General features: G+C 33.8%; 1 protein-coding gene across 1 annotated transcript in view; it reads right to left on the bottom strand.

Annotated features, from left to right (window-relative positions):
- Positions 1-19,700, bottom strand: part of LOC121727627 (protein Wnt-1-like) — a 59,690-nt gene extending 39,990 nt beyond the window's left edge. Inside the window, exon 1 of the mRNA XM_042115559.1 lies at positions 19,316-19,700. Coding sequence (XP_041971493.1) covers positions 19,316-19,383 — 68 coding nt within the window. The 5' untranslated portion in view covers positions 19,384-19,700. The remainder of the gene's footprint in view (positions 1-19,315) is intronic.
- Positions 19,701-22,694: the final 2,994 nt, after the last annotated feature.

Here is a 22,694-nt window from a genome sequence, read left to right as displayed (position 1 = left end):
AGTAAAAATCCAGATTCGCACCCAAAGGGTAAAAACGGGACCCTATTACTGAGACTTTGTTGTCCGTCCATCTATCTGTTCGTCTGTCTGTCTATCTCCAAGCTGTATCTCAAGAGCCACCAGAGCTTGACTTCTGAAATTTTCACAGATTGTATATTTCTATTGCCGCGGCTATGACAATAAATACTAAAAACAAAAAATAAAATAAATATTTAAGAGGACTCCCATGCCAAAACACAATTATTAGCCTATTTCTATTTTTTTCCTCTATAACTATACGGAACCCTTCGTGCTTAAGTTCGACTCGCACTTGGCCAATTTTATTTTTGATTTCAAATCATTTTCCCGGTCCTTATGGAAAAAAACGACTGTCTTCAAATTGTTAGTTACCCCACTTCATCCACATGACTCATGTCTCCATTATAATTGATCACGATCGAGGTCTCGTAATCTAGTTAATCTAGGCCTTTGTAAAAGATATATTTTTATTGTTCTTGTTATTGTTTAATTAAATTATGTTCACGGCTGTTGGCCACACTGGTTTAAAAATATTTCGATTACGCCTCTACAATGCCTACTCTGCATTTATTCGAGCGTTGATTCAAAATTTTTAATTTAAGATCTAACTTTTTACTTTAACTTTAAAGATCCTTCTAATTTGTAAAATAGCACTAGTAAAGTACTATTATAATACGATACTTGTTTTGTTACAATACTATATTATTGTCTGTCTTGACTGTGAAAAAATGTAGAGCTTTTCCGTTAGCGCGACATCCGATCTCTTTTTAAAATCAGCTACCAAAAATTAATTTAAAAATGTAAATTAGAAAGTGCTATGTAGCGATCGTTTCTTTTGTGCAGTAAGTGGGTACTGCAGGGTATTGGGCTCTGGGTCTGATAAACGCGAATGTTTAGCGCGGCGGGGCTGTCGACGCCCGATAACGGCTGCACTATTCTCAGGAGTAGGGTTGTCGACTTAATATTAAAATTTAAAACGTGAAATTTTGTGACGGTGCGTTACGACGTGCGCGTTTTCTGCTATAGCGTTTGGGAAAACAAGCGCGCAGAAAACGCGCACATCTAAACGCCCTAGAGGTATGTTTCATGCTCTTTCGCACAAAAGCAAAATGGATTTCGATGGAACCATAATGGAACTTTACAATATACATAGGCGGTGAACGGCGGCCGGCGGGTAAAGCCGCGGAGCGCAGTTAGTTTCCATTAATTAATATTGCTTCCATACATATTCGTATTTTATTCGGCTCTTATAAATATTTAAATTACCCTTTATTTGGGATACGATCAACTTTACTGAAAGTTAAAAAAATTACAAAGTTGCAAACTCACGCTAAATTTTAAATTCATAATATTACTAGGATTTTCAAAAATAGTAATACAATTTCTGGTAAATTAATATGTCTTTAATTGTAATATTAATGCGCCCTTGTTGTCCATTCGATTGTCTCTTACGGTGGAGGTGGCAACCCTATTAGAACGAAAAGTTGGAACTTGGAACTCGTGCACGCGTCTTAATAACGTTCCTATATTAAAAGTTATACCCTATTGTAGCAAATTGAATAGCTTAGAGAAAAAATAAAATGTTCATTTTATAACTTAGTCCAACGAAACTTTGTTCAACACACAAGCTGCTGAAATACACAATACTTTTGCTCTAAAAATTGGTCGCATAAAAAAGGTTCTATATAAGATTCTGACAAGCAAATTCGTTGTGAAAATTCGCAGAAAAATATATTATGACAGAGTTTATCACATGCCTACATTTTATGCAAGCTTGCCTAAGCTTTACTGTATCGTACTACACAAAGTTGACCTACTAAATACGTATTTTATTTTTTATTTTTATTTATTTACTATCTGTAGTCTGTACAATTTTGTATATTACTTATTTTTTAAACAGAAGACGATGCTAACAACTTAATAACATTAAAAGGGTCGTGCGGGTACTCCAAAGCATTTTAAGTGAACGTTTCATTTAATTTCATACTCGAGAGGATAAAAATACATACAATTATATTGATTTTATGCAAAACCTTTAATGGCATCGCAAAGATACTTGAAGTATGGAAACATTTAGCATCTAGACTTGCTACAAGTTACAAGTGTAAAAGAGCTTTTACATAATGCACCTAAATTAAAACCATAAAGAACATAGCAATTAGCAATTTAGAATATAATATTATTCATGTTAAAGAATTTTTATTTTATCTCATCAACCCATTCAATAGTCCCATATCAACTGGATGGTATTCTACAAACTTAACAAACTCAGAGACGAATAAACGACACTAAAGCCCGATTATATATTATTATCATCAAACTCTACATTAAATTGAAATTTAATTATCATTAAATGTCTCTGACTGCAGTCGTAGCCCTTAAGTGCATTTCAAAACATACTACTGTGTGTTATTATAGGTATGTTACTTTATCTGAATTTTTGTCTCTGCTGCTTGTTTATCAAGGGACAGAAAACAAAAATGCAAATAAGGTATCTGACACTTACCAGTAGATAATGAATTTTCTTGGGCTGCAATATGAAATTTCTATACCTATAGGATGTGACAGGAAGACACAAATTCTTAAAAATAAAACAATCCCAAGTGGTTTGCAAGTGTAAAAGGGTCTTCATATAACCTGTTACTACACACCCAACATTATAAGAGTATTAGCAGTTTAATAAGTAACTTAAGGCTTAATGCACATATTATTATTTGCTCATGCTACTGCCCGTTCAAACTTATTTTACGTTTGACCACCTTGAGAGTGGTCCTTATGTCTTTGGAAAAGATGTCATGTACGAGGTATAATGATGAGAATGTTGGATGCGTTGGATTTCAGCACGTCATCCAATAACCTTTAAGCTTATAGTAATAGACTTGTATTCAACTTTAATATACGACTGATAATAATATTGTAAAGTTTTCTCATTATAATAATATGAGTAGGTGTGTTGCTTATAAAACTGTCAATTTATTGTCGTAAATTAAATGATAGGTAAAATACGTAACCTACGCTATCCACGGATTTAAGAGTCCGTATACGAAATTTTGCCGAAATTTTGAAGAAAACGACAGAAATAATCTATATAGATAAAATTCTATCCAATTCGAGAAAAAAGAAAAAAAAAAGAAAAACAAATTGTGCCAAAAAACACGATTCAAAACAACCTAAATCTCACATTAGGTATATTACTCGCCGCACGCAAGGCAGCCTTGATATAATGTGAGATTTAGGTTGTTTTGAATCGTGTTTTTTGGCACAATTTGCTTTTCTTTTTTTTTCTTTTTTCTCGAATTAGATAGAATTTTATCTATATATTATTTCTGTCGTTTTCTTTTTATGAATCCGGCTCCAAATTGCCGAAATTAACAGCAATTCTTTGCCCATTTTCTCTAAAATTTTGCCGAGTTACATATTTTTTTACTCAACTATTTCATATTAAAGTGGTAAAAAGTAATTTCAACATTGTATAGACGACTTTCTCAACCGTACATTGTATTTTTTTCATACTGTTAAGACGTTAATACAATCCATAAACAGGTGATATTCTAAACCTTTTACAGCAAAAATCACAAAACTGTCGCGGGTTTGAGTTGGATTATTTAAAAATACTTAAAAAAAAACAAAAATCTAGCTCCAACATTAGATTATAATTGAAATGATCTTACATGTTGTGCATTAAAACTTATAGAAATACTGTATTTTAACTGTTAAATCACGTCTGTTAAATCAGCGAAATCGGCAAAATTTCGTATACGGACTCTTAAAGAGAGATTTGCTTGTACAATACGTTACAATACGATTTGTTTTATTTTCAAATTAAGTTTTAAAATTTTTCATTATAAATATGAAAACTAATATAATATTATTAAATTCTCGTGTGACGTGTCACGGTGTTTGTGCGCGAAGTCCTCCAAAACGGCTCAACCGATTTTAATGAAATTTTGTATGTACAACCTGAGGCATGATGCCTGAGAGTAGGTTTTTATCTACTTTTTATATTGATACTAGAAATAATTTATACGGCAAAACAACTTTTGCCGGGTCAGCTGGTTAAACCATAATTTTGGAGAATGTGTAGAAATATGTCTTTCGCTTCTACCAAGACTTATAAGTTATAAGAGTCTTGCTCACACTATGAGAGGTAAGGTGATATTACCATATCAACCATAAAATTCGACGAATATCTACTATATTCATTTTAATTCCTGCGTTAAATAATATTGAAAGAAGTATCTTAAAAATTCTATTCATATTACCAAAAGGATTCTGGAAAGCTTAATTAAAATAATTATTAATTACTAATTTACATGGGTTATAAATTATAAAGTAATTAAAATATCGGCACGCGACGGACCACCTTAACTTTGCCGTAACTCAACAAAACTTCTGTCGTTTTTTCCATGTTTTGTTAATTTATGAAATGTAAAGATATCGAAGGAGTTATTCAGATACTTAAGCTGTAATTAAAACACGATTCGAAACAGACGATTCTGTTATAGCCAATAATATTTAGTCTTGAATAAGTATTATTGGATTTTTTTTCACTTTTGTATGGGGAAACTCGTGACGCTCGGGCCCTTGCCCATACAAAAGTGAAAACAATTTTTTCGTCTTTCAGCGCTGCTACTTTCACAGTGAACTCTCTACAAGGAACACGTACACACCCTAAAGTATTATCACTTATTTTTGTTACACACTGTATAATAAATCTATTTGATATAAGTAAGTATCAAATATTTCTGCTACCGGAAAAGTCATAAGGTAGCGCACCTACAGTTTATGTGGATTATAATTAAAATTATGTGGAACGATAAATTTTATTACATTAATAAACTGTCAAATACAAAAATAAAGAATCAAAACAGCCTGGAAGCATTAAAATCCTTTAAAATATTTCTCAATCGAAATTGTCTTTTTACATCGCTCAACCCTATTAAATGAGGCACATAAATTTTAAAATATTATCACAAAAAGATTATTACCGAAAACTGTTGACAACACCTGAGCGCGTACAAAATTAATGACGGTCTCATGTTATTGAGCTACCTAAGTCAGAGGTGGTCCACCCTAAACACGTTCTCATTTAGAAAATAATAAAAAACACTAATGTCCCGGTGACGCGTCCTCCGAATACTTTACCGTGTGAAATGTTGGTGCGATTAAAACTGGAATTTTACCTTATCTGAGGTACCTTTATAATTGGGACTTACATCATGTTAATAGTGCACATTCGTTTACCTCGTCACACAATCGGGACTAGCCGCAGGTGTATACAGCTTTAAAAGCCATCCCTGGTTAAATTCCTAAAAACAATACTAATTTCAGTCAGAAATGCCCGTAAATGTTGCTGTTATACAGCTATTTAATATCAAGGTGAAATATGAGACTGGACATTGGGGCCTTTATATCCGACAATATACTTATCTTCCCATATGCGATCACAGAGCTTTTGAGATAATGATATTAATCATACAAACTCAAAATAATTCCAAACCCATCAAAATCAGTTCAGTGTTTAACCGTAAAGAGGTTACAATACAGACAGATATACAGTTAAATATTCTAGACTAACTATTTGTCTATATTATGTCTAATAATATACTAGTTAAATAATATGTAACATATTATAGAGTATAGACAAAATATAGATAGCAATTAACAAGACACAATTGTTCTCATTTAAATTAAACTAGCTATTTGACCGAACTTTGCTCGGTATTCGATAAAACACGAATAAAATGACATTTTCTAAAAATGATTCCTAGCTAGATCGATTTATCGCCCCCGAAACCCCCTATAGGTATACTAAATTTCATGAAAATCTTTGGAGCCGATTCCGAGATTTCAATTATATGTATATACAAGAATTGGTCGTTTAAAGATATAAGATTGTGGATTAGTACATATTATCATAGATACCAGATGCAGTACTGACTAGTGAAATGCGAATAACCGACTTTAAAAAATGATTGAAGTGAATAATGCAATAGTTCTTACAAAGTCGAGATACATCAGCTATCTCCAAATCGCATACCGCCGTCCCTGCCTCTCTCATACTAATTAGTTACACCGCGTTCGCGTGCCGATTATACATCAATGATTTGTTATTTTAGAATTTAGACTAATTAATAATGAATGATGATGAGAGCCGTAGAACAATTTTAGAAAAAAAAATATTACTATGTTTTGTGAGTAGCTTCATTTTGATAAAACGAACAAAATTTTTAATTGCGAAAAATCTCGAAAGTGGTAGCTAACAGAGAAAGGTTTTTCATACTTTGAATTGATGGTCCTAAAATATGGACTGTTTTATTTGTAGGACAATGTTACTCTTAAATTATAATATGACAATTAATTTATAAATATTCAAAAAATCAGCTCGTTAGGGTTCCGTTATAGGGTTCTGTAATTAACAAAACTTGGTTGACTACTAAATAACTCATCATCCGTCTTTCGATTACACGGATAAAGCACGGTTTTTGCGTGACAAACGAATTTCAGCTAAACGAGGATGCGGCAATAACTTTTCCTTAGGAGGAAAGTGAGAATTCATACTGCTTTTTTATAAAATAGACAAAAAAGTTTGTCATATTTTTTGAGAAATAGATTAAAAAAAATATCAGGTCTGTTAGAATCAAACGTTAGAATTGATTTGGACATAACAGCCAACACTCGGATATCCCATTCTAGGAAGGCAAGTATTTGTAGCAGTTCAGGGGAATCACAGTAACGCCGGTAATATGATATTGAAATATACTTCATCCCATTCCCACGGCGACGCTACTGGGAACTCCAATATTGTGATTTCTGATAGCTAATATTATGATTTCTAGGGATTTATACAGAGGTACAAAATATTGAATTTATCCATTTACACATTTTCAGACAAGATTTAGAAAATTATCTTTTTCAAATAGGAAAATTTAAAAAGTTGTAGATTTAAATTCAAACTAAGAAAGCCTGATTACTTAGTTTTAGAATTTGTACTTTTTAAACAAAAAATACTCGTTTAAAAATTCTGGAAATTTTTGAATACTTAACTTTTGACTGAACCGAATTAGAAAAGATGTTTTAAGTTTTTACAGCCGATAATATTTTTTAACAGGCCCGCGTTAAACTATTGTAACTTTTTAAATAGGGCCTACTGTCGCACTCAGAGACAAATATTAATTACTTAATTATTGTAATTAAATGAAGATTTTGGCATAAGCCCCATACATTAACTATCAAACTCTTCAATAATTTGAAGTTTACTTAATTATTATCACTAGAGATCGCCCAATGGTCGAAATTCGACCTTACTTGCAACGACATTAGGACTATTACCTATATTTTGTAAAAAATATTGACTTCATCACAGTTTTTTTCAATTCTTGTCTCTGGGACTTAGCTTATCTTAGACTGGCCCTTTAAGTATTGTCTAAATTAGTATCTAAAATTAAATAAAAAATAATCCATTTTCAATTTGTCAACTTGTTGTCAACAGACTTCAACCATAAATAAAAGAGTATAATTCGTATGTATAGGCTTGTCACTCAAAAATCTGTAATTTTATTAGTAGTAGTGTCGTAGTGTGTGTAACGTTTTATTTGTTATTAAAAATATATATGATAAAAACATAATTTTAAAATAATATTAACTCGATGCACTCTTTCACCATATAAACTATAACTGTGCGAAATTTCATGCACCTACGTTTCCCCATTTTTCGTAAAAAGGGTTACAAAGTTTTTCTTTCACGTATTAATATATAGATTAAACGCCTCTACGTGCGGCAGTGTCTCTATTTAACCAACATCACAATTCGACTACTTTGTAAAATGTTACACACCTGTCAAGAAGTATGACAAGTTGCACAGAAACTTGATGTTGGTTAAAAGGGCACCGATGCATGATTGTAGAAAAGTCACCCCGTAGGCGCTGCCTTAAAAGTGAATTTACATTCGCTTTGCACATTCCTGTTACGGCAATTAATTTGTTGTTAATGTCGCCGATAAAATTAACGGTGCTAATTAAAAATACAACAATCCCGGGATCTTTAATTTTAATATAATTTTGTCCCCGCATCTACATACCCGACGCAATCTTATATGGAGGGGAAAAAGTTTACAGCAGCATCGGCTTTTGTAAAGTCCTACTTGTCGTGTGCGACCGCTAGTATTTCTTTTATAATATCGTTGGACAAACGAGGGGTTCTGTTTTATTAATCAGCTCCGAGGTATTAATTAAAGATTATAAAGTACCTATTTAAAATACTTTACCGAATTTGGCGTGGTACGGTATCTACTGCATATGGATGATTGCTTACCGCGAGTATGTCGGGTGGTTGTGGTATAGTCTCGTCTACGTCTGACGTTAAGGTAATATTGGCCATCGCAATTATTTTAATTACTTTGGAATTTAAAAAATATGGCCCAAACCACTTGGCAGGAAATGCAGCTTGAACTATAAAACATTCTAACAGAGTAGATTTGTAGATTATGTCAATAGCACCGACTGCCGATTTATTAACTCTAATTAAACTTTTTTCAACATTCGCTGCCATTGAAATAAAAATGAGCTGAGCCCGTAGCCAGTGAGGCAGTGATGCGTATCGATTGTGTAGTCACCCCACATATCGACAGAGCGCCGCACCGCCGTAACGCACTGTATGCAAATGACCCCCGGTTATGAAATATACGGCCAATAAATAAACACGGTAGAAGGGGTGAAATTAAATATTTACACCGATATAGTGTGGCTCCCACCCTAGTGAATGTCGATAAAATCCTAGCGGAATTTACACATAATAAAAAACGACAAAAATATTTGTTGGTTTATTTTTGGTTTTGATTTTTGTATTTGGAGAAAATAACTTAAAAACTGAAGCTACCTTTTCTATTAAAATCTCAAATGTATAGTCTACGCTACTTACTATGTTACTTACTAAGTATGTCCCAAATCACAAAGAATAATTAATATTTTTCCACTTTATTTTTTTCAAATAGAACTTAACGCTTAAAACTAAAAGTTTGTTAATAATTCTCAAATATGGAGGGTAGATGGAGGAGACTATCTTATATGGGGGATATTTGAAAAAGTGTACAGCTGTACGCAGTAAATAACAGTTGAAAAATCCTCCAAGAGTGGCGCTAGCTGCAGCAAAGGGTATGGAATGAATGTAGCCGTTGGTGACAAATTATAAATTGAAGTATATTAAAATATAATCTAAAATAGCTGAAATAAAAGCAGCTAAATGATATAAAACTTACGCTGTTGCTACTGTAGCCCCACCCTAATTTAACGAATTTCAGCGGACACTTTTACATACAGAGATAGTTCTCCTCCATCTACACTCCATATTCTTAAAGTAAGGTTAGAACTTAGATATATTACAGCTTCTCATAAGTGCATTCATCTGAAGCTTTTCAAATTCTATAGCTAAAGAATTTTAAAAAGATAAATATTGGATATCGACATCGACGATAGTATTCGGCACATCACTACAGAAGAGCAATATTATAATAGACAGGGTAAAGAGTGGTGCGACTTGTATAACATCACCAAATTAGCCGAGCAAGAGACTAGCCCCAGGGCGATTACTTACAGGGCTGCCACACAAAATATATTTTTAATTATATTTTTGTTCTTTACGTATAAGATCGACTTGTTTAGACGAATAATAACAAAATAAATGAAATAGTAAAATATCTTTTTATTAAAAATAGGTATCATGAATACACTTATTGAAAGTCAGAAGAACGTAGAATCTACGGTGCCTACCACCGATTCGGGAACTAGCACGGCGAGAAGAACCGGCGTAAGAAACTCGCGCGGGGCCATGTTTTACTAAAAAGAAGGAATATTACAATTTTAAAATTAAATAATATATATAACAATGTTATGGCTTACAGCTATGTAATAAAAATTACAATGTAAGTAATATAATCTAATACTTACATTTAAAAATAATCGTAGTGGGACTCGCGCACGAAGGGTTCCATACTGTTATAGAGCAAAAATAGGCCAAAACTTGTTTTTTTTTGTATGGGAGCCCCCCTTAAATTATTATTTTATTTTAATAGTATTATAAATTACGAGCTTTTGCCCGCGGCTTCGCTCGCGTTAAGAAGTATTATTATATACAAACTTTCATCCCCTATTTGAACTCCTGAATTTATCAAAATCCTTTCTTAGTGGATGCCTAAGTCATAACATCTACCTGCATGCCAAATTTCAGCCCGATCCGTCCAGTGGTTTGGGCTGTGCGTTGATTGATCACTATGTCAATCAGTCAGTCACCTTTGAGTTTTATATATATAGATGAAAGTAAACATATAATAGGGGTCTTTGTGAAAATATCATGGGCCTACCTGTTGCCATTATTGATAAAGAGCAAAAAAGGCCAAAAAACATGTTTGTTGTATGGGAGCCCCCTAAATATTAATTTTATTTTGTTTTTAGTATTTATTGTTATTGCGGAAACACATATACACAATCTGTGAAAATTTCAGAAGTCTAGCTATACCGGTTCTTGAGATACAGCCTGGAGAGTGGAGACAGTCAGACGGAGAGAAGGACAGACAACGAAGTCTTAGTAATAGGGTCCCGTTTTCACCTTTTGGGTACGAACCCAAAAAAAGGTAATAATATACATAATAATTGTAAATCAATAATTAGTATAGTAATATAAATTATGTAGAAGCTATTTTGTAATGACTATCGAAGTAAGTTATAAGTTATTTAAGCTGTTGGCAGCCCTACAACGAAAACGATATGTAAATGTTTTGTGACGCCTTTATAAATGATTTTATCCGATGTTTTGTGTGAAATATTACTTTAGAAAATTGAATTGTTCAGCAATCTGTGCGAGATACGAGGGAACACATGTGCTCTTAAAATCACCAGTGTAATTCGGTTATATACAAATGAGAAAGGGTTGGAGATACAAACTTAAATTATCAATTTCAGATGCATTTAAAAATAGAATTGATATATGTAATATATTTCTTTACAAGCAAGTATAGCTCACCGAGTTAATTGGTCTATTAAATATCTAGTTATCTCACTTATTTACCTATACCTATTTGCCTATCAGTATTAATAGAAAAGAAAAGGCATGATATTTTGACAAACGACAAGCAGACGTTGACGAAAATAAATTAGTTAAGTAATATGGTCAAAGTTAACCAATAACAAAACTATTCAGGAAACAAAGGAAATATTGTGATCGCAAAAAAAACAATTTTCCTTAAGCGTAAATCAAAAACAATAATGGTTTTATTAGTAGGTAGTTACTTATTTTCCTAGGAAGTTTTCTCCATTCTCCATTGAAACCTAGATTACGTATATTGTATATGAACTTTTGCCCGCGGCTTCGCTCGCGTTAAGAAGTATTATTATATACAAACTTTCATCCCCTATTTGAACCCCTTGGGGTTGGAATTTATCAAAATCCTTTCTTAGCGGATGCCTACGTCATAACATCTACCTGCATGCCAAATTTCAGCCCGATCCGTCCAGTGGTTTGGGTTGTGCGTTGATAGATCACTATGTCAATCAGTCAGTCACCTTTGAGTTTTATATATATAGACTAGCTGTTACCGCGACTTTTTCGTGTAAACTCATAAAAACAAAAATTAATAATTTTTCCAATTTTTTAAACATTTTCCACTGATACTTCGCTCCTATTTTGTCGTTGCGGTATGTTATTAAAGCCTCAGCCTTTCTCGACAAACTGACTATCCGACACAAAAATATTTCTTATTCGAACACGTTGTTCCTGGGATAAGCTCGTACAAACAAACAAGCTAACAAACTCTTCAGCATAACTATAATAGTTTAATATTTACACGTCATATCGTAAAAACCCAAATCGCGAAATGCATGAATCTCATTTTTGTTCCGAATAGACCCTTTTAAAAATATGAGGCTTACACTCGAAATATTGTGACGGCTTAGCGGAGATCAGCCTCCCTCAGTAGAAACACAATACATACTCAATAGTATGAACTGTATGTGTCAGTCGCCACTCAGTATAAACATAATAGATGCGCGCTGATAGAGCACGTGGGTAGAGCTGGGCTAGACAACAACAATTGTTCAATAGAAGAAACTAGACTATACTAGAATCCAGTTTACTATCGCAAAAGGTAGCCTGTCGTATTCACATCACGAAATAATCCATACTTATATTATACTAGCGACCCGCCCCGGCGTCGTACGGGTATAAAATATATAGCTACTGAAAAAAATATTAAAATCGATAGCCTATGATCCTTCACGTGATCTACTTCTTATCTGTGCCAAATAACATAAAAATTGCTCCGGTAGTTCGCGAGATAAGCGCTTTCAAATAATTTCCCCGTTTTTCCACATTCTCCTATTAGTCTTAGCGTGATATAATATAGCCTATAGCCTTCCTCAATAAATGGGCCTTTTTCAAATCGGACGAGTAGTTCCTGAGATAAGCGCGTTTAAGTTAGCCCTTTCAAATAATTTTCCCCGTGTTTTCCACATTTTCCTCTATTTCTTCGCTCCAATTAGTCTTAGCGTGAAATATAGCCTATAGCCTTCCTCGATAAATGGGCTACCTAACACTGAAAGAATCATCAAAATCCGTTGCGTAGTTTTAAAGATTAAAGGGATCAAAGGGACATGAGGGAAAAAACGATTTTGTTTTATAATATGTATAGAAACGCAAAAGTATGTCTGTCTGTCACTTGAACCTATCTCGTTACTAAACGAGTGTGCGTGAAGAGGTAACTCTGTACCTAAACACCTCTTCACGCTTAACTCTGGAACGAACTGTCACCGGTAGTATTTCCGGACCTATACGACCTGCAAACCTTCAAGAAGAGAGTGTATTCCCTCTTAAAAGGCCGGCAACACACCTGCAGCTCTTCTGATGTTGCGAGTGTCCATGGACGACGGTAGTTGCTTACCATCAGGTGACCCGTTTACTCGTTTGCTTATTTTATAAAAAAACTTTCCGTAAATTTGGTATGTACTTCCGTTTGGTATGTTCCGGGAAAGGACGTAGGATAGTTTTTGTAGCGGAAAAATGTACGGTTCCCCGAGATAACGGATTTCGGCGTAACGGAGTTGCGGACGCCATGTAGTATACACGCACATAATCAACGTGGTAATACTTTCAACTCTAAATAATTATGTAAATTACTTACTTATACAGGCTGTAACAAAACTAAGTGATAATTATAACTTAGTTTTGATCTTTCAGCGCTGCTACTTTCACAGTGAACTCTCTACAAGGAACACATACAAACCCTAAAGAATTATCGCTAAGTTTTGTTACAGCCTGTATAAAATACATACAGAACTAAGTTATTTTTTATCCCGAAAAAGTACAAGGTATTTATAGAACACTGTAAGTTCAGGTACTGTAAGTTTGATTAAGACTGCAAACAAATTCTAGTGTTCAAGCCCAAAAGTTCTTCGGGTATTGGTATGAGTTTTATCAATTCCTATAATGCAGTATAGTGTATGTATATTGTCGGTAAAAGGTAAAAATATTATGACAATGTTATTATGGCACAAATAAATCTCTAATAAAACAAGTTTGTATACAATAATTTTATTCATATGCATGTTGCAATAATAGTAATGACAAGGAACATCGTTTTGTTATTGTGTGACCTAGCAGGGGTCATGTTCTCTACATTTGTACTTGCAGGTAATAATATGCGCATTGTCATTTATACATAATAATAATAAATTAATTTTTTGTCATGAATACAAGTATTTTCATAAGTACTCTGTCTTATATAATACTCTGTCTTATAATAAAGAAAATGTAGAGAGAGAATAGATCGAGGCGACCTACTCTCTATCAGAGGTCAGATGTTAAAAAAAATTACCCATCTAAAAATGCTCAAAGCTTCCGGCATTTTGTACTTTTTTTTAAATTAATTTAAGAATTTACCATTATATTTTTTTATAATAAGAATTTTACTTTACAAAGACACTCCGCCTGCGGTCAACATTATTAATATTGGGCTCGTAAAAAAGTTCATGTTTTATGGAAGACAGTAATTAGAACATAGCAGGCAGGCCACCTCTCTGACTCACACATCAAAGGCGCCGGACGACGTTTACTGCGTTTTCAAAGGAAGTTGTGTTGCCAATGAAGCTTTAACTGTTTTTTTAATAAGTGGGTTATGAATGTTAAGATACGCATAATTGATTAGCTGAGTCAAACACTGTATAGATCATTAATAGTGGACGGTGGTCACAGATGACAGACAAAATGTAGAGCATTTTCTTTGTTACCTAACAGATTCTTTCTTTTACACTCTAGACTCCGGAGAGTACTTCAAGAAGATATTAAATACATTATACATATTATTTAAGATTTTTTTTATTTATAGCTATGATTCCACTTGGCAAGTTGGCAGTGCAGATTGTTATTCATGATAATTTTTTCTTGGTTGTTTATTAGTTCCGTTGCTACGTGGCCCCATTCTGGGTAAAAGCCTCCTCCATTTTTTCCACCTGTCTCTGCCTTTAGTTTTGCATCCAACTTTTCCCTGCTAATTTTGTGATGTCGTCTGTCCATCTTTTCTTTGGTCTCCCTTCCTTTTGCCTTTTGGGCCCTGTCATTTAGTTGCAAGGTAAGGATGTGAAAAATTCTGTCTTTAATATCTGCCGTATAAATGCAATGTTTCAGATACAGACTTTTTTAGTTTTCTCTATTTTAGTATATTTATTAGTTATGACCACCCCATTTGCCATTACTCCAATCCAACGTATCAGTTAAAGTTAGTTATTTTCTACTATCATTTTTTACTAATATATAAATACATCATTTTTACTAATATATTATGTCATAAAATGAAGAGTATATTTTTTCTTGTAATTAAATGACTAATGATGACAGTTTGATGATTTCAACCAATCAAAGAAATCAAAGTAAATTAATGCGAGGTCAATGTATTTTTGGTTAGTTCATTTTGCAAATTAGGACATTGTGTTGAGAAATATATCCTAAGATCCGACCGTAAAATCCTGCATGAATCGTTTTTTTTTAATCAAATATATTTTAAAATAATCTTTAGACCGTATAGAATGGATTAATGTTGGGTTGCCTTGTTAAAAGTAGCCGCAAGTACCTCTAATTGAGTAAAATGAAAGCCCGTAATACAAACTTGCGTGTATTCAATGGAAAAATAAGAACTAAGAAGGAATGACATTGAGGAATGACAGGACACTACGCATAAAAATAAAAACGCCTGTTAAATAAAAATTGCAATCTTGCGGCTTCTCGACGTCCTCAAATTCTCCCAGGCATAATAATTGTAGACCTGAACATTTGTCTTAAACAAAAGTGATGGTAACCCCAGTTTGCGGCTATCGTGCAACTGGCAACCATGGATATTCATGCACAAAATGCATAAAACTTTAATTTTATATTAAAATTATTAAAAAAATCGATGCTTCAATTTTGATGATGAACTATGTAACCAGGCAACCATTTATACCTTATTTTGTGTCGTCATTTTCTTTCAAATGATGTAAAATTTACTGAAAAAAATATTCAAACAAATTATGCATTTATCTCATGAACATTCAACTTAATTAGAGGTACTTGCGGCTACTTTTGACAAGGCAACCCAACATTAATCCATTCTATACGTTCTAAAGATTATTTTAAAATAAATTTGATCGAAAAAAACAACTCCTGCAGGATTTTACGGTCGGATCCAATACTAATAGTAGCCAAATATGGAATACAACAAACTTCGGCGCTTCTAAATTGTAAAGGTACATAATATACTTATTTATAATATCCTTTTATCTAATACATATTTGGAATTTATTTTAGACCTATGTATTTGAAGATGCACAATTATAAATGCTTTCGTAAAAGATAGGTATTAGTTTAATAAACTATCGTTACTTAATATTTTTAAGAAATTTTCGTGTTAAAAAGTCAATCGTTTTTTGTTTGTCTTCACTTCGTAGCAGAATATGTAGTCCGGCGCGCCCCAATAGCATTTTATTAATGGCAGCTGCGTGTATTTATTTCAAACAAACTTTTAAGTTCAACGTTGTTTACAAAATGGAGTAACAAAAGGTGAAAGTTATTCTGTGCAGTACTAGCCGGGTTACGAGTATAAATATAATTTTAACGCGCGGAAACCGTCGGTACCGGGGACATCAAAGGGACGTTGACAAACACGACGATTTTACTTACAACTTGTATATACTGTATATATATACAAGTTGAATGTATAACTGTGTATACACGAATTACTAGACTTCCGTTCGACCGAGCTTAGACCGGTTAGGTATAATTTCTAATGCTGGGGTCAGCCGTCGCCGATTAGGTTAACATGCTCGAACCTTAGATAAATCACTCGTTGAGAATTAGGACCTTATGAAAAAATAGAGGAAATTAAAATCATCGAGTAAAAAGTATACATCGATGTACAGATACAGCTACTGCAAGGACTTGTGCACATCTCGACTTCTACCGTGTATATGCGGTTATGTGCCCAATGGTCACATAACGCTTGTATAATGCTTGTAGCAGTGAAATCAAATTGAAAGCTTACTGCACAGCTGTTAATATCTGTTTTCTTCTAGAGAGTATTTTAAAAAGATACATAACATTAAAGGATACATTAAGTGTAACGCGGAAGAGATTACTAAGCAATGCTGTTTTTGTCTGCCGTATAAGTTTTGCAATATTTCAGACAAAGGCTTTTTAAGTTACCGAAAGCTTACTGCGTAGCAGTTAATATATAAGAAGTTCGTCTTAAGTAGTGGCTTGAGACTTGAAAGCCTTTCGATTATTCAAGTTGTGCAATTAAATTGGGATAGCCACTAATTGATTAGCTAATAAATGAACAATAATTTGTTAACCTCAATTAGCCAGATAAGTGACAAGTAAGTGACGCGAGACGAGCGCTATCAAAAATTACACACTTTATTAGGATAATAATATTGAATGACTGTTATCACCTATTATGATGAAAAGTTTTGTAATGTTTACTTTATAAATCGGAGCAAGTGAATGCAACTTCCTTTAAGATTAGGAGAGTCTTATAAAGTTTTTCTCGAATATTCATGCAAAATAGAGTTCCAAAAGGTCCACTTATAGGACCGTTTTATTTCCAAAAAAAATGGAATCTAAGGCGGTTTCAACTTTCTGCCTATATGGACCTTCGGTTGGACACTATTAAAATAAATTAATAAATCAAATTTTAATAACACTGTAACAAAACGTGTCATATTATATTCATAAGCCATAACTCATAACAACAGGTAGCGTTTACGAGTCACCTCTACCAGGCTCTACCTAAAAATTGATAACAGATATTATCTTCCAAGTCTCTTACTCTGAGAAATGTACAGTAACTTTTATTACTTGACAGTTGGCACTTACATAAATCTAAGCTATATTTATTCAGAGTGAATTAGTCCGGTTGCCTCACTACTTCTCGCTCGGAGCTGAGAAGTATGAATTATTCAAGTCGAACGAGCCTATAGATTAGCCTTAATGTACGCACCTATGTTTAACAGAAACCCGCTAAAAGTGTCGTGGTAACGGTGCGTGCGCCCGCGCCGGTCGCCTTTGTATGGAGAAAAGTGCTAAAGTAGGAGCCAGCGACAGCTAGACTTTCGTCATTTTGTAAAACCTGAAATTTTCCTATAGAAGCAGTGGGAAGCGACTCTAAGTTTTTGGAAGAGTGGGCCCAGATTCCTACAGAGTACCCGAAGAAATAAGAAGAAAGTTAAGCTTTATCGAAGGTTAGGTAGACCTTCAGAACTGAGGGCCCAGACAAGCGGCAAGCGATTATCGTAAACGCCAACGCCAATGCCACAAAATGTATGGGATTTGACATTAGTATTCGCTAGCGAAGCGATGACTTATGTCGAATTGCATACATTTTGTTAGCGTTTACGATAATCGCTTGCCACTTGTCTACTAGGGCTGGATACCTCATAAATTAGCCGAGATCGAAACTCCATATTTGCTGGTCAGGGTCATTTATTGTGTCAGGAAAACTTTTAGCTTTTATAAATGTCGCTGGCTCTTGGGCCATGTAGGTCGAGAGGTGGATGTCAAATTCTAACTAATGGAAAAGTTTTTTTTTCATCCGAAACAGATACATAGGCAGATGGTAGATGCCTCTATGAATCAGTTTCTAAGGTAATAATGTGCCAATGAAATTGTAATTATAATATTATGTGATGAAATTTTTCCTACTTTTCTGGAAATTGTAATGTTCCATATTACAATTTCCCAATCCTTATTCAAAAATACCTGCTCTAATTTTTATAAATGGTTTTTTTGTGAAGTATAGTGATTAGCGGCATTCGGTAAAAGCAATAGACAAAACAAAGACAGTATAGTAGCTGTGGGAGGCACAATCTAAAATCAATCAGAAATTAAATATTTTGAATTTGAATACTCGTATAAGAGCTGATCAGTAATTCAAGTAGCCTCCTAGACTATGTTTAGGTCCGTTTGAGCCACATGTCAAACAACACCGAGTTTCATAACATAAACAACTGATTATTTTTGTTCTGCTATTTTCAGACTAAGCTAAAAAGTGAGTGCGAACATATTGTAACCTAGCTTGGTGCTAAATAAGTAATGATTGACATTTGTATGAAAAACTAAAATGGAAACCGAACTAACAAATACCTAGCTTAAAAACAAGCTAGGTATTTATTAGTCGGTAAAGTTTATGAAAGCTATTTTTTTTGGCAAAAAAAAATCATTGTTGAATTAACTATGTCGCTCATTACAAAACCTTGAATAATTAATTATCACTTCAATAAGCAACAAATGTAGGTAATAACTTAATAAGTTAGTATTTTTTTAAAATATCAGCAAAAGGATACCCGTGTCATAAATTACAAAATACAAAAGGAATAAGTATAAAATGTAACTGTCCTAAACTCTTAAAATTTATAAGCTTTTAGGCGGGGTAAATCTTAAAAAGTTGTCAGAAAATTTAAAACTAAAAAATGTGAATTACAAGCTACTTTAGTGAGCGCCTCTACTACGAGTGCCTCTACAGTCTACACTTGCACTGCAAGCACATTTTATGCAAACTTACAAGTGCTTTTCTACGGTTCACTTTTATAATTAAGCATTGTATTTTTTACTTATTTTCAAGCTTTTATTTCTTACTTACGTTATATTATCTACTTACTAGTTACTACACTTTAAGGTTATGATTGAAAAGCAGTAATTTTTAATTAAACTTTAACTTAAATTGTAATTAAAATAACTTTTGTAAGCTTAATATTTATATAGAAGCATGAATATTATGCTTACCACCAGTTGCCCGTAACAGCCTGTACGAGTATGAGCAAAAAGTACAAAAGTTTCCACAGAAGCGGCATTGTGCTTTTTATTTACGAAAGCACCGCAAAACTTTACACAACAGTTCACTCACTCTCACCGCTTAACAAAAAACTGTAATTACATCGCGAATGTAATTGCAAGTAAAAAAATAATAAACAATAACCACAAAACGCAATAAAAACATAACAATGTAGCCGCATAAAAAGCGTAAAAAGAAAGTTTCAGGGGAAGACTCTTTGTCTACTCTCGGAAGATTAAACACAAAAAAAAAACTATCCGTCAGAATTTTAAAAATTGGAACTGAAATTCGAAATACTCGTCGGTTGTGTTTAGTCCACGCGCCTGCGACCCGTGCGGTTAGGAATACAAAACCAGACTGGCTCGCTTTTAAGTCGTTTGTAAGTATTCCATAGGATTCGTAAGGGGAAGGGTCGCTCTGGAGGGCGTGTAAATGCAATACACTGCACGAGTTCATCCTTCGAGCCCCTACTACGAGGCGAGTTTTGTACAACCGACATTACGTTTTCCGAATTACGTGCACTCGACAAAGATATTAAATTTCGCGATGTTCTTCATGAGAACTGGTGGTAATGTGACGCCATCAATTCGGAGCTCAAGTCGTCTAGAGACGCTAATGCAGAAAAATATTGTCACATAACAGAATAAGATTTAAATGTTAAAAATGGTCGCGGATTTACGATTCGCATTCGCAGTTTTAAATACCTGATAAATAGCCGATACCCGTCGTCTTAGCTATTAGTATAGCCGTGAATAATAATAACAATTAATTATTATCAATAAAGAACACTGATCCCTATAAAAGTATTGCAGCTTGCGCTACTTTTGATTTTAAAGTTGATACTAACTTTAAGATGCTGAAGCTTAAAAATGATCCGGCAATATTTTTAATAACCCCCCAATTTTATTAAAAGAACATATTATGTGCATTTTTTAACAAACTAGTCGATGAACAAAAGCTGTAAACAACCGACAAAACATGGGATAAAGATAACATTGTAATTAATGTGCGGGCATGTCGGCCTCATAAAACAAAACAAGGAACTGCCACTCACCCACCTGCTTATTGCATCGCTCAGCTCAAATAAAACTAAGGCTCAAAAGCGAAAACAATAGAATTTTTAACCCAACTTCCGAAGTTTATAGATTTTACTAGTTCCCTCAGAAAAAGAAAAGAAAGGTAGTGACCTACATGATAATTGATAAAAGATTCCTATTTGTGGATAAAAATGCAATCTTACACTAAAATCATGAATATTATCTCGTTCACTATCAAATTAAAAATTTAACAAGTTGTTCCGACACCACAAAATTCGTTGGTGTGGATTTAATAACTGAGGGTTATATTGTGTCCCGGCTTACCGCGCGCGGTATATTCGCCCATACACTCTCGACATACGGGTTGAAATCGCTCGCTGAGATTCGCAAGGAATTTGATAAGCTGTATTTAGGTAGAGATAAATGTGGAGGGTAAAAACGCAACAATAGAGCTTACCTGCCAATTTGTTGGCGGCGTTTACGAGCGGTGAAGCTGTAATTGCAGATCAAACAGGCCGCCCGACGTTAAGGCGTCTCTATACTGCAGAATACCTCCACGATCCTAGACTATAATCAATTATGGTTTTAATTGTTGTTTTATTGATTCTGGTGAGATTGACCGTGGGAGAACATGTCGAGGGATTTTTGAAAGGCCGGTATACAAGTCACACATATATTATAAGTTATAACCTAAGCTCTTCTTTGAGAGCAGCGGTAGGCAACAGGCGGAACGCGAAACTCGAAATTCGAATCTCGGACCGCGAAATATTGTAATGTATTTTATACCAAGTATCAATGAATACATAGATATTAGGTATACTATACCTTTATTAATTAAAAATATTTATTTTTAAGCTACATAAGACAAGTGTGTTTTTTCTGGACCTCGTTAAAATTTTCCCACAGTATCTCAGGGACCTCACCTAAAATAACTTGCCGACCCCTGCTATAGAGTATAGCTAATGATGGTTGTATTATTATTTTTTAATAAAAAATTAAAACCGACTTCCAAGGTAAAAACAAAAGTAATATTCTTAAAAATAATCCAATAATTACTATTCCTTATTATAGTGCCGTCTTCAGACTTCGCCTAAGCCTCAACTATAATATCTGTACTCAATCTTCATGCTTTTGAAGTCGCTACCAGCCCGGAAAAGTTCTGAGATCCTTGACATAGAACTTACGCTAAGGTACGCTGGTACCAGTCGGTACACACTATAATATCTGTACTCAATCTTCATGCTTTTGAAGTCTCAAAAGCATGAAGATTGAGTACAGATATTATAGTTGAGGTTTAGGCGAAGTCTGAAGACGGCACTATAATAAGGAATAGTAATTATTGGATTATTTTTAGATTATTTTTAAGAATATTACTTTTGTTTTTACCTTGGAAGTTGGTTTTAATTTTTTATTATAAAATAATAATTTTACCCTTTTTAGTTACCTATGAGACCACATATTATTACTAGCGGTCATAGTTATATCATAAGGGTTACGGCTGCAAAAAGCCTACCCATAAAAGACTCGATCAGCAAAACGATTCCCAGGTCAATTCACAGACTCCAACCCCCCCCCCTTCTACCAGCTAAACGGTTGCTTCTGGAAATGTGAAAAAAATCACGTAAGTAGGATAGGATATGCTGAATTTAAAAGGAAAACTATCACGGCTAAGAATACTTTATAAGTTATTGAGTTATAGTCGATCAACTAAAAAAAATACATAACATATTCGGCGATGTATAAAGAAACTTTTCCTTCAAATTCCTTTGAACGTTACTGAGATGATGTTGTTAGTAGTGTAAAACACATTATAATTGTACATTCATTGACCATACAAAAATAAAAATAAAACTAGCGTTACTACGGCGGCGGTACTAATATATTGCGCGTGGCCCGACGGCCGACACGCACTTGGCCGGGTTTTGTTAAATAAGGAGGTAACAGACAAACAGTCACTTTTTCACATGACGTGTAATATTAGGTAGGTATGGATTTAAAGGTTTATCGTGGAAAAGCCCTATTAGTGCGTAACCGCAGCTTAAAGCTCTGAAACAATGTAAAGAAAACTTAACAAACTTTTAATTTTATATTATTTTTAAACAAAAGCTGGGCCATCAGGCAAAATGTTTTTCTCAATTTCATTAATTTTTCAAAATCATTATAATATTAATTGATATAGTGCATCGCAAAAGACATGAATCCATAGATACTAAAGACACTAGAGATCACCCAATGGTCGAAATTCGACCTTAAAGTTTCAACGACATTATGACACTAAGTGTTACACAGTTTT

Source organism: Aricia agestis, chromosome 6 (assembly GCF_905147365.1).
Source record: "Aricia agestis chromosome 6, ilAriAges1.1, whole genome shotgun sequence".
In the NCBI taxonomy this organism is placed as follows: Eukaryota; Metazoa; Arthropoda; class Insecta; order Lepidoptera; family Lycaenidae; genus Aricia; species Aricia agestis.
The sequence above is the reverse complement of the archived record's forward strand: the minus strand, read 5'-3'. Positions and strand labels throughout refer to the sequence as shown.